The following is a 13,161-nucleotide window of genomic DNA, read 5'->3' as shown; positions in this document are numbered from 1 at the left end:
TGCATTTAAAAACACGTGGATGTGGAGCCCTTTCACACACATTTGCCAATGCCAATGTGGAACAGGATGGAGGCTGCACGAACTGGTCAGCAGACACTCTGCAAGCAAACGCTTTAACATACCCCCGAGAGCCAGGCTTATTGGCACAAGCAGTTAGAGGGATTGTAACTTTGTTTTGCCTTCAAGGGCCAGGATCTGTAACAACAGTGTGTCGCACTACACTGCAAATGTCCTGTTACACATGCAAATCCTTTAGTATGAATTGATTCAACAGTGTTTTTTTTTCAATTTATTTGTGGAAAATATATACGCATGTATGCCACTACATTATTTTAAAATATCATGCTTTTTCACAGATACAGTGGTTTAGTTTTTATTGTACTGGGACCCAAATGCCAACATTTTTTAAAAAGATTATCAGGTGAAATGGTGGTTTCTGTAGGGTTTACTCATTGATGTTAAAAGCAGATACCACTTCATTTAATATAATATATTGGCTATTTTGCCAGTGGACTGCACATTTATGGATGTAAGGTATAGCGTTTTTTTATACAGAACTGATCCTAGTAAAATGATCTAATAATACGAGCATTTTTACCTCCGAGTCTTTCCTAGGGAAAAAAAACTACATTTCCTTCTGGTAGTCTACTGCAGTATTAACACCTGGGCTTTACTTTACATGGAGAATCCTTTGCATGTACAGTAGAACATGTTTAGGTTAGAACATGTTGCTGACGTGACAGTACCAGTATTAAGAGTTTGGCATAGACCCATGTTTACAACAGCAGTTCAATTAGGATTCTGGGCTTCCTTCTAGAAGGTTTTTTTTGTTTGTTTTTAATTGTAAACAGGGATTTTATTTCATTCTGATTGCTGACATTTTCTAGCTGCCAGTTTTAGAAAGCAATCATGTTGAATAGTCTCAGCTCAAATTAAAAAAAAAACAAAAAAAAGCAGGACTCTAACATATGTGTGTGCTGATTTTTATAAAGACTCCAAGGGTTTGGCTTCCATTCACCACTGCTTTGTCAAACCAAAAGTTACAGAGTTACAAATTTAATTTAAAGCTCAACAAATTGTTAACCAATTCACTTATTGGCATTCGCCTTAAAGTAGCAACCATTTCATCGACAATAATCAAGTCTTGTTTGTTACATTTAATTTTATTTACACATGCAACGTTCCTAATACCCCAGCCCCCCACCCCATCACAAAATCCTTAATGGGTAATAAAGATCTACAGTTGATTATAAAGATTATAGGTTTGTAGAGGCATGTAATGAAATAGTACAAAGTACAAGTGGGTTCCTTTTTGATATTGTATCTAATTTTTGTTTTACAACATAAAATAGTTATAACTCTCTGTGTAAAAGAAATACAGTAAAAAGTACGGAGACTGAATGGAAAGACACATGCAGTGTTGTTTTTATACAAAGAGATCAGATGCATAGAGCAGGGCTGGGGTCAAAGTCCTTTGGGGTAAGTCTTTAGCACCTCTGGATACATGCAGTAAGTAAAGAAGCAATTTCTGAATTGCAACTGCATCAAAAGAACTGCTAAGGAAGTCAATACATTTTCTTAATGTGAAGCATGCTCTGCTTACCTTATTCACTTTAGGTTAAAGAACACAGATATGTGTGCTTTGTCTTGCCTTGACCTACAACCTGAAGGCAAACTAAGTCTGGAAAATCAAGATTAGCACACATAGTGGAAGATGCACTCACCGTGGGAACCCACTTAACAATTAAAGAAATCAGTCTACCACTCACTCATCTGCAAAATATAAACCATGACTCCTGCGATTAGCATTACCAATGCTGTTTTCCATCAGCAAGCTCTTTGTGCAATTTTATATTAACAATCCTTTTGCACCTATTAACCATTTGTAAATTCATGGTCTGCATCTTATGTACAGTATGTGATTTGAATAACTATGTAACAAATGATAGGGCTCATTTAATGTTCTCTAATTTCATTTTATATATATATATATATATATATATATATATATATATATATAAAATAGTACCGGTCAAAAGTTTTAGAACACCTCCATTTTTCCAGTTTTTATTGAAATTTACGCAGTTTAATGTCTCAATGTACTCATAGAACAAATAAACAATTGAAGATAAAAATAAATCATGGAATCGTTTTGTTTAACAAAATTTAATCTAAATTTTTGACTCATCAAAGTAGTCACCTTTTGCAGATATAACAGCCGAACACACTCGTGGCATTCTTTCTACAATGGAAATCAAATATTGTTCGGAAAGTTCTTCCCAATACTGTTGCAGATTTTCCCATAAATGTGTTGCACTTATAGGTTGCTTTGCTTTCACCCTTCTGTCCAGTTCATCCCAAACCAGCTCGATGGGGTTTAAGTCTGGAGACTGTGCTGGCCATTCCATGATTTGAAGCCTACCGTCTTGTTCTTTTCTTCTAAGGTAGTTCTGACATAGCCTGGAGGTATGTTTTGGGTCATTATCTTGCTGTAGGATGAACCCCTGACCAACTAGGCATATACCAGAGGGTATTGCATGGCGCTGCAAAATGCTGTGGTAGCAGTTTTGGTTCAGGGTGCCACTCACTCTGTGCAAGTCATCGACTCTGGATCCAGCAAAAGAGCCCCAGACCATCACGCTTCCTCCTCCATGTTTGACAGTTGGTGTCACACACCGAGGAACCATCCTTTCGCCTACTCGACGGCATACAAAAACCCTGTGTGATGAACCGAAGATTTCAAATTTTGATTCATCGGTCCATAAGACCTTCTTCCAGTCTTCAGTAGTCCACTGGCTGTGCTTCATGGCCCAGGCAAGCCTCTTTTTCTTATTTTGCCATCTTAATTTATACTAATTTATACTATGCAGTGCATATGCTGTGCATGTGTGTACTGTATTTGTATTTGTAGTGATAGTGTATGTATATAGAAACACAAGTGTCAAGTCCTTCTTACAATATAATGATGTGAAAGACTGAAGTTCTTTCCTGGACGCTCTTTGTCAGGTTCCAATGTGTAGAAGCCCTATACGCAAGAAAATGTCAAACTGTGTTTTTGTTGAGAGTAAGCTAAGCTAATCTGAGCAGAAGTAGGTATTTTATAAAAACGACTGTTTCAACAGCTTGGAGGTCAGATATAAGGGTTTATTTCTGTCACATGTGATTATGCCATTTTAAAAAGTCTTCTGGCAAGTTTAATCCATTTCATTCTGACCACAAGCAAGATTCCACAGCTCTCAATCTTGATTAAAGACCAATACGAATGTAACCTTAAATGCAGATTGTTATTTATATGTATTGTATGTACTTTTTGATATGTGTTTTTAAATGTTTTTTAAATCCAGTTTATATTTCAAATAGACCCCATAAATATATTTGAGCTAGTTTAATACATGTCAAATTTGTATTTTATTGTGTTGCTTCACCAGTAAAAGTAATGTTAAAAGTGTTTTAACGGCATGTAAAGTTGCCAACTCATTACCATGCTATTTAGTTTGGAGGCTTTTCACAGGAAACACTATCTTTGTTATTTTTTCTTCCCTAATTGAGTTTGTAGGGGACCAATATACTGTATTACCTGTAAACAATACAGAGCTAATCTCTTCTTAAGATCTGAATATATACAGTAGTATAGACTGTTACAATGTATTGTTTAACACTATTCTTTCTATCTCAATAAAGGGAAGATTTGCAAAGGTTAAAGTCACCGTTGAAAAACTGCAGGAGGCTTGCCCTGGGATGCACGCCTTGTAAAACTCTTCCACATCATTAACTTCTCTATGAATGCGAATTCTGTCAAAAACTGCCCACGGCAATAGTCACAGTGCAAAAATGGGCACTACTGCATATAAATCAGGTTCCTGGTCAGGCTAGAAATTCCTTCCCCACAACACTGGGATTACACAACACTGATATTGTGAAACTACACTTGATTGCTTGTATAATACTTTCACTTTTCTTAAAGTTTGAACAGATTCTTTAACTAGCTTTAAAGCCTGCATTGAAATAAATGACTAAAACCTAAAAATAAATAAAATGAAAGTGAGTAATGGGAGCAGCTCTTGGAAGCTCAGCATGTTCCTGTTAGGAGTCTCTGTTATCACAGTGCTGAACTGTGCTGGGCTGGCGTTTCTCATCTTGCAGCACGACACTCTGTCCGCTCAGCAGAGAGAGTTGGCGACTCGGCTGGATGAGTTTTCTAAAAGTTCTGTGGTGGAGTTCCTCTCCCAGGTAACCCGGGATACAGCAGAGGAACCTGAACCACTCCAGTCCTCCCGGAACAAGAGGAGCCAGGAGCTGCGCGAGACCCACATCCGAGCGGAAAACGAGGAGATGCTCATGATGATGACCTACTCCATGGTGCCGGTAAAACACTTTTCAACGTTTCAATAAGAAGTTGGAGAATGTAATTTACTTTACTGTCTATGTGTGCCTGTCTTTCTGTCCGGTTGTGTGTTCAGTATACACTGTCCTATATTGTCAGCAGAACAGATTTTGGCCTTTTTAGAACTCAAACCTTAATGAGGAAGAGAATGTCACTGTTCTATTAGTCCCAGAGTAGAGCATTTAGCTGGAGATTCGTGAATTCCATTGCAACTAGGAATTGTTGTTTGTTTGCAAGGCTTTATTCTCCTATTTATGCTCCAGTTAAAATGATTGTTCCATGTTTCTTTTTCTGTAAAAAATAAATATACTTGATTTGGTATTTGCAGAAAAAAACATGATTAGATTTTAGGCAGCTTATTGATGCACTTATTCCACTGTAATTTAATAAACATAGGAGCTGTACCAAAGTTACAGGCTGTTAAGCGGATGTCTGGCGGTGTGGAAACTATTTGAAGAAGTTCGCAGCTGAAACTAATCTGCATTAATCTCATGTGTTTTTGTTGGCAAAGTTGTGAAGAAAACATCTTCTTAAATTAACTTGATTTACCGTAGAAAAATGTCCACCCTCCACTTAGCCAATTGCTGGTTTAAAATTCAGATTATTCTTTTATTTTCTTAATGGTCTGCAGATTTCTGGTATACCGTATATATCAACTGTGTATTCTCCATGGGAATATAGGACACACTAATTTTAATGTCATTGTAGGTCCGAGTGATGGTGGATTTGTGTAATAGCACAAAAGGAATTTGCTTAACAGGTATGGTATGGAATGAACAGTAACATAGCTATAGGTAACACATTTAAGGATATGTTATAAACAATAAAGAATGCTTCTGTTAATGTGTTATAAGGGAACAATGAGACAGAAGATGATGGGGATTATGATAACACAGTATACCCATAGTGTTATAGTGCTGCGTCAAAACTGTACATTAATATACAATATCTTAATTATTCTTTATACATCTAACACAATGTTTATTGCTTTATAATAAAGTAAAAAAAAATAAAATGTGGTTTTCACTGGGATGGGACAACTGTACAATTGTATTTGGTTTAAGTGGATTTCTGAAACAGACACAAATGGGCAAGATGCTAAAACTAATCGATTATTTCTTTTGTATTTTCTTAATAGGACCTCCTGGGCTACCTGGTAAGGAATATAAATAAATAAATAAAATCATCAAATAGCATATCTTGACATGTGTAACTCTTATACTGTACCAGAAATAATAACTAATGGTATTGTTTAAGTTTAAAGTGTACAACTACTATCAATATATTTCTCCGAAGCTATTATACAGAATCGGTGCATGAGATATTTGTAAACTCAACACCCCCTTTTAAAAATGATTCAAATCCAAATATAATCTCGAGTACTTTTGTACTTACTCTTCTAAAGGACCACCTGGCCTTGATGGCATGCCTGGATACAATGGATCAATAGGACTGCCAGGGCTGCAAGGAGTCCAGGGGAAACGAGGGAAGAAAGGTAGGCAATCCAGAGGGAGGGCAATGTTAATGATCTGAGCAGCAACAGATCCAAATACCGCTCCCCCAATTTTCACCTGCTGTAGACAGACCATGGCTGAAAAGCTACTGCCGAGATGGTGGGTGAGAAAATAATGTCCTTTATCATTGTAAGTTTGAAAGAAACTGTTTTTGTTTGTTTGTTTTGTTTTTCCCAGACAAACAGCAATTGAAAACTATGTTGACAACCCTTCCCTGAATTCCCTCCTGCAATTTAAAATGCCTTTGCTAATATTTAGTAATAAAATAATAAGATAAAACAACGACAGCTCATTTCTGTATCTAGATGAGGTTTCTAAGATAGTGAGCTTACTGACTAGAATATATTGCTAGAGTCAGTATGTGAAATAAAACCACTGTGCAGAATGCAGCTGCTACAGGCTGGTGCACAGTCATTAAAAAAAGCCACTGCAAATACCCATGCTGCAGAACTATTAAATTCAGTACATGCGCCACCAGTCATTTAAAGTCAGAGGTTTGGTGACATGTTTGTATACAGGTGTGTTTTTCTTTTGACATCTAAATGGTGATTTTAAAAGGTTTGATGGGACATACAGTTTAGGAATATGGGATTAATAGGTGTGAATCAAATGGAGCAATGTTCCTTAAACACAAACTTCCATCCGATGGTTAGTGTTTGGATCACAGCCTTATTGATTTACTCATACAAGTGTACGATTCATGTTCATAACGTTGCAATTTGATGATTCACTTTATGACTAAAGCTCGGCGGCTGGGTTATTTGTTTTTTCTCTACGTGGGTGCTAATTCCTTGCTACTTTTGTGCTGGGAAAGCAATGGGGAATTCTCCAAGTGTGTTTAGTCAAACAGAATCTTATTCTTGATTGTAGGTTTAATACATATGCTGACTTAGAAAAAAAAGAAAGAAAACCATCAATGAATATTTGAATACTATTTAGGAGTAGTGCCCACCATCTTTGCTCTGTCATTTATCATAGCTGTATTCAAACAGAAACACAATGGAACAATGAATAAGGGAATACACTGTGGCTTAAATACATCCTCTGTGTATCTTTCTACTGGTTTGTATCTGTCCAGATAGAGGCCCTGGATGTGTGATCCTTAGAATATATCTAGTTTTCAGACCAAGCTTAATGATATTTTGGCACAATTCACTGTATCTTCACAAAAGCCTTTCATCACAGTAGACCACATATAGACCAGATATCTCTGTGCTGCTCTTCTAAAATATACTGTCCACCAAATATCCTGCATGAAACCACAATGTACATTCTTGTCATTTTGAAAATTCGAGAATTAACACATTCAGTTTTCTAATATAATTTGAAATGTTCTGAATATTTCAGGTCCCCCCGGTGAGACCGGACCACCAGGAGAAAAGGGAGATTGTGAAATAGGTTTTACAGGCGAGAGAGGGACACCAGGACCAAAGGGTGAAAAAGGGGAGTGCTTCAATGAGACCATAATGAAAGGTAAGACGCAGTTAGACGCAAGACGTGACTGGGCACAGTAAGCCCGAGGAGGGGGTGTTGAATTCAGTGCAGTCAGACAAATTTAGAACAGCATTTAATTTAAGATTTGTTTAATTTACAGGCTGTGAATTACATCTGTGTTTCTTACCTGTGTAATAACTTATCAGATGTGTTTTTTGTATGAGTATCTATAGTGATTTTGGAATCTACCTTGCATTCATTTAAATCCAACAGCACAATGCCTGGATGCATCGCACTGTTCCAAATTACGCTGTGTTGCTAGGCAGGTGCAGAGCTTGATAGAAGTACAGTAGTTCCAGGAATTCATTAATTAAATTTATATTTAAACATATTTTTTTATAAATGTTTCTCCATATAAAAACATAATACTCCTTCAGTGTTCACCGAGTGCTGCTTTTACAAATAAGGATGGCTGTAAACAACCCACTAGCCTGGTTATTTGTGGAATAACCACAGTACTCCATGCTGGTTCATGGAGCTGTCTGTCTCTGTCTGGATGTGTTGTCTCCTGTACTAAAAGGGACATCTCATCTTACATCTTGAAGAGCAAGTGCCATCCAATTTCAAATGTGCTTCATTTCAGGTCCTCCAGGTGAAAAAGGGGAACCAGGAGAAAAGGGAGATACAGGTGAAATAGGTTTTCCTGGTATGCCTGGATTGCCAGGTATAAAAGGGGAACCAGGACCAAAGGGTGAAAATGGGGAGTCCTTCAATGAGGTCATAATGGAAGGTAAGATACTGAACTAGAGGCTACTAAACGTGACCCCAAGCAAATTAGACTGATCCGTGTTTCATTTTGCATGACCTATTTGACTAGTGCACAGAGCAACACTAATATGCCTCCGAACAATCAAGTAGTACATGTTCTCTTGTGCTTCAAACTATGCAGCTTAAACACCTTCACCCTTTTAGCTACAAACAGCACCTGTAAGAAAGGAAAAAAAAGAAAGTGCCTACAATATTAATGTCTGCTGAGGTCTTCCGTAGCAGTAAACCATTTTTGTGAACACCCTGAGCAGTCAGTGTAAATGTGCCTACTTGCACTATGCTGTATTGCATTTCTGCTAATTCTGGTATCTGCATTTGGATTGAAGCACCTCAAGGTCCAGAAGGTCCGGCAGGGCCAGCAGGTCCTCCTGGCCCACCTGGGCCCCCCGGACCCCCCGGAGCCCCACGGAAAAAAGGTCACAAAGCACGGGCTCAGCAAAACACCATTGGTATGTATGGGGAAACATAACTGGAAACCAGACATAGGGGCTCTGAAGGGCGCTAGGATGGTCTGCTTGGAATCCCATATAGAGATAATGCAGGAGTAGTTTGACGTACTTTGTGCAGGGACTGTTCTTTCTTTTGGATATTGTTTATTGAAGTGCAGGGTGGTATTCAAAGGTTACATATAGAAGAAACGTCTCTTCTCACGCTTGATCTAAACAAATATCTTCAAACTACGCAACAGAAATCCCAAAGAAGCTATAACAAACATTCACTATACTGTACTTTTACCCATGTCAAACCCTTGACTCATGAGTTACTGTACATGCATGTTAAAAGAATAGTTTGGATATTTGTGAAAACTGTTAATTAAAACAGACATAACTCAAGTTAAGGATGTGTGGAGACTGCACGGTTATGCCTAAGCAGTCAAGAAAAATAAAATCTACTACTCGATTTCATCTTATAAGTGATTGTAGTAGTCCCAATTTCCATTCTTTTTGAACAGTGACAGATGCTGTACCAAATGATGATACCTTGGCTGGAAAAGATTTAACGAAAGTCGAGGGACACCTGTTGAAGAAAGCTGGTATAAATATGTTTTTACTTTGACAATATTCAAATTGATGTTTAACTACAGTATAAGCATAGCATTTTTTTTTTTTTATTGACAGAATGCATCATTAAATCTGTAAACTGCACTTTAAATGTAACAAAAATGGAAACTACGTTTGGGACTTGGATGCAGGACACATCAAGGGATGATGAACATATTTGGGTTGCTGAGCATTTTTCAGGTATGTTTCCGACATTTTCTTTCCTTATGTAAACCCCACAGGAATCATTGTAAGATTTCTGTGTACTTTTTATCCAGCAACCAATTTAAATACAGATAGGTTACAGTCATAGAATTATTTGCTAGCTGACAGTGTCAATCATGAGTATTTCTGCTATAGATATGAACAAAAACATTTTTTAATTATCGTCGTGACAACTCATTTTGTTACCTAATGTTACACGTTTTATGTCTGCTTTTAGGCCGGACATTAAAAGAATATGACAATTTAGCGTCTTTCCAGAATGGCAGTGTCAAAGTTATCGACCTTAGAAGAGCTGTCTTCCAGGGTTGTGGTCACGTCATTCACAATGGATCTCTATATTTTCATGTTGCCGGCACGTACAAGATTGCAAAGTAAGTGCTCACCATTGTAATGTTGTTGTTTTTTTAATAAAAATAGTTTACGACTTCATATAGGAATGTAGATGGGAGTATTTAACCTAATCTCAAAAAATGGCAGAATTGCTTTTTATCTGGCATCTTTCGTTTTTTCCCTTTGACACATTGCAGATGTTTCCGAAGGTTCTTTATTGATCATCAGTGTTTATTTTTACAGATACGATTTTGAAACCGCAACAATAAAAAAAATTACTATTGAGAATGCCCTGCACCGCAATCTCAGCTATCTCTTCCAGAATTCGAAGACCTATTTTAACGTGGCAGTGGATGAAAATGGACTGTGGATCATCTATGCTTCAAGCATTGATGACAATATTATGGTAGCTCAACTGGATGAAAAAACATTTTCTGTTACCCAGCATATGAACACCACCTACCCCAGATCGAAGGCCGGCAATGCTTTCATTGCATGTGGAGTCCTTTATGTTACCGATACGAAGGACATAAAAGTAACTTTTGCTTTTGATTTGTTGAAAAAGAGGCCTCTGAACTCCAGTTTTGATTTAAGATCATCAAATGGTGTGTTGGCAATGTTGTCCTATAATCCAAAGGACCGCCATTTGTATACATGGGACAACGGCTATATAACCAAATATAGTGTACATTTTCTCTCCGATTGAATAATACACAATTGTCTGTTTTCTGTATTTCAAGTAGTGTTTTTGAATATCAATTTTACAATCCAGTGGACTATTTTATTAAATTTTGTACATGAACAGGTTAATTTAAAAGTACAACAGTGGCCTTTTTTTTTTTTTTTTAATGATTGTCAAACAAAGTCAATTTATTTAATTCTCAAATCAATTTAATTTAATTGTCCAACATTTATTAGTAAAGTAATTGTTTTTACTCGTTCTATTCAAACGAAGGACATGGCTTGCTACAAGGACTAAACCAGTTATCCTATTACACAGACTGCATGACCAGCTTTTCTAAATTCAACAACTTTGTCAAGTGTGTTTTTTTTTTTTTTAAATAAGCTGTACATTATTTATACTATTTTAATGTGTATGTTGCCACATGCTATACGTTTGCATTAGAGATGCATACTGTAAGATGTGTATGTATCGCATTTCAATTCTGTAACATACTTACCATTTTTATATATTGTACAGAATATCTGTTCTTAATCTAAAGGACCATCTGATGTAATGCAGTCCTTTTAACAAACCTATTAACAATGTTGTGTAGGGGTGCATGACATTGTTGGAGATTCTGCGTGAAAAAGAGAATTATGCTCGGTCTCCTGGTTACAGTAAAAAAAAAAAAAAAACACGTTAAAAAATTACGGCCAATCCTAGATTAGTTCTGCCTTAACTAATACAAAAATTGTTTTTATTCTCAATCCCAATAAATGGGAGCGAGACACCCTTACTAATCAAATGTTGCGTCCTCATCTATCCTGCTTACAAACAACTGAATCCTATATGATAAATGTAAAAAATATCTTAACTCTTTGAAGATAAAGCTCTTACATCCTTGAACATTAAACAAAGCAGTCTTTCCAATCGTTTACCAGCAAAAATAAATAAAAATTACAGGAAAAATGCATTTTCATGAAATTAAAATAATTTATTTAACTTACAAATGTAAAACCTTGACAATTGCACAACTACCCATTCTTTCACACAGAGGCTTCACACTGCAGTTTGAATATTTTTCATGAACAGAGCATTAAATGCTAAAGATAAATACACAACACAGACATAAAGACGGAACATAGGAAAAGGACTGTTGGTTAACAACATTTAAATACTTAGACATGGTTCCCAATAATGTATTAGAAACACAAATGTGTTTTAATAAATACCATACACTTAACCAAAATACAACTTTCAGCTGCTATGTTACAGGCAACTAATAAGAGAAAAGCTTTAATGTTTGTACAAGCGGGTGTGGTAATAATTTATATATATATATATATATTAAAACTATTTCAATAAACTATTTATTAATTGGCCAGATAAAGCCAGACATTCATTTGTAAATTAACACTTGTTTTCTTTACTGTTTTGTATGTTTAAATTCTTGACCTATTTGAAGCGTCCCAGAATTTGAGTGCAATGTTAAAATTGTATGAATAAATCATAAAAAAACCCACTAACACTAGTGTTGTACTGTGTCCCTGTCTGCTATGCAATACACCTTACATTCCTAATGTAAAGGCAATCATTAAAAAAAAAACTTAGAAAAGACAGCAGTCTGCAAAAAGAAAGAAAAAAAAAGTTATACGTGCAAAACAGGAATGAAACATTGTGGTCTCAGAGTACTTTAACATTCCTATGCTTTTAATAATTTAAATTGTCCAGAGTGCTAAGAAACCAACCAAACAGACTTTAATATGCATTTCAAAACAGTTTTCATGGCGGTATGCTGGAACACAGCATAACTCCCCTTTCACCATAACCTTCATTGCTACCAGCAGGCATAAAGAGCCTGGTGTCATTTAATCTATGATGCAAGCAGCAGAAACAAAATGCAGACCCAATAAACCAATTCACACCGGAAATCACTGACTGACCATAAATATAGAACAACTGTGTTTACAGCAGAAGCTGAGCGTTTCAGCTGTGAGCACAAAATACAACAGATACACACTTCTGCTTCAAGTACTTTTACAGCACTACCACTGACCTGTAATTGCACCGCTTTTACAAATACAGTACATGCATAACTCTCCTATGAATACAGTTCATAAGGGATTCTGGAACAGAGGTTGCTTTTTTCAAGTATAAATGCCTTTTTAGTTATCTGTTGTAAACTCTGCAAATACTTGCTGTGAGCTTAACTTTTTATAACAATCAACAGCCTAAGAATTTGTAAGCCTTGTATGCTAATTTATGATTCTCAGATTTACAGGATGTCAAATATACTAGCAGGTACATTGTAGCGGTCAGGCAAAACCCTCATTTTCAGAGTTCCATCTGCTCCACATGTAAAGATGCGATTTCCTGGCCCAGTTTCAATTTTCACGACCCCAGCACCAATGTTTCTGAATATGGACTGCTTGGCATGTTCATTTGTAAATGAATAAATCAAGCCATGGCCTGTTAATCTCCACACCTGTCCGAAAGAAATATAGAAGAAATAAGTATGTGCATGACCTTCCCCAAACGGCTTTTACTAGTATTTGCAGTCCACTAAAATAATACATGTACAGAATACAACCTGGTGATGGTTTATTTGATGTAATGCTCCTAATTGATTGATATATATATAATTTTTTTTAATTCTCAATCCTAAAATCCTGGGTGATGCAAGACTTTCGGCCATAGCAGTACATATTGCATTCCCTGCATCACAGTGCTGATCCACACATG

General features: G+C 36.5%; 2 protein-coding genes across 6 annotated transcripts in view; one reads left to right on the top strand and one right to left on the bottom strand.

Annotated features, from left to right (window-relative positions):
- Positions 1–3,838: 3,838 nt before the first annotated feature.
- Positions 3,839–12,042, top strand: LOC117427894 (gliomedin-like). Its single transcript, XM_034046270.3, has 11 exons — positions 3,839–4,365; positions 5,093–5,144; positions 5,523–5,540; positions 5,790–5,879; positions 7,246–7,371; positions 7,976–8,122; positions 8,487–8,609; positions 9,113–9,193; positions 9,279–9,401; positions 9,643–9,796; positions 9,999–12,042. Exons 1-11 carry the CDS (start codon positions 4,036–4,038, stop codon positions 10,459–10,461), a joined length of 1,707 nt encoding a protein of 568 aa, XP_033902161.1. The 5' UTR covers positions 3,839–4,035; the 3' UTR covers positions 10,462–12,042.
- Positions 11,393–13,161, bottom strand: part of LOC117427893 (dmX-like protein 2) — a 35,732-nt gene continuing 33,963 nt past the window's right edge. For all 5 annotated transcript variants that reach the window (XM_058995140.1, XM_058995143.1, XM_058995139.1 and 2 more), the window contains one exon: positions 11,393–12,904. In XM_058995140.1, the coding sequence (XP_058851123.1) occupies positions 12,695–12,904 (210 nt within the window). In that variant the 3' untranslated portion in view covers positions 11,393–12,694. The remainder of the gene's footprint in view (positions 12,905–13,161) is intronic.

Source organism: Acipenser ruthenus, chromosome 21 (assembly GCF_902713425.1).
Source record: "Acipenser ruthenus chromosome 21, fAciRut3.2 maternal haplotype, whole genome shotgun sequence".
In the NCBI taxonomy this organism is placed as follows: domain Eukaryota; kingdom Metazoa; phylum Chordata; class Actinopteri; order Acipenseriformes; family Acipenseridae; genus Acipenser; species Acipenser ruthenus.
The sequence above is the reverse complement of the archived record's forward strand: the minus strand, read 5'-3'. Positions and strand labels throughout refer to the sequence as shown.

What these genes read in the sequence shown, in the direction of transcription:
- LOC117427894 (XM_034046270.3), top strand. Translation starts at nt 4,036, where the DNA reads ATGAAAGTGAGTAATGGGAGCAGCTCTTGGAAGCTCAGCATGTTCCTG. An exon ending in TGACCTACTCCATGGTGCCG is followed by an intron (nt 4,366 to 5,092) that starts GTAAAACACTTT and finishes ATGTCATTGTAG; the next exon opens with GTCCGAGTGATGGTGGATTT. An exon ending in GGGGAAACGAGGGAAGAAAG is followed by an intron (nt 5,880 to 7,245) that starts GTAGGCAATCCA and finishes TGAATATTTCAG; the next exon opens with GTCCCCCCGGTGAGACCGGA.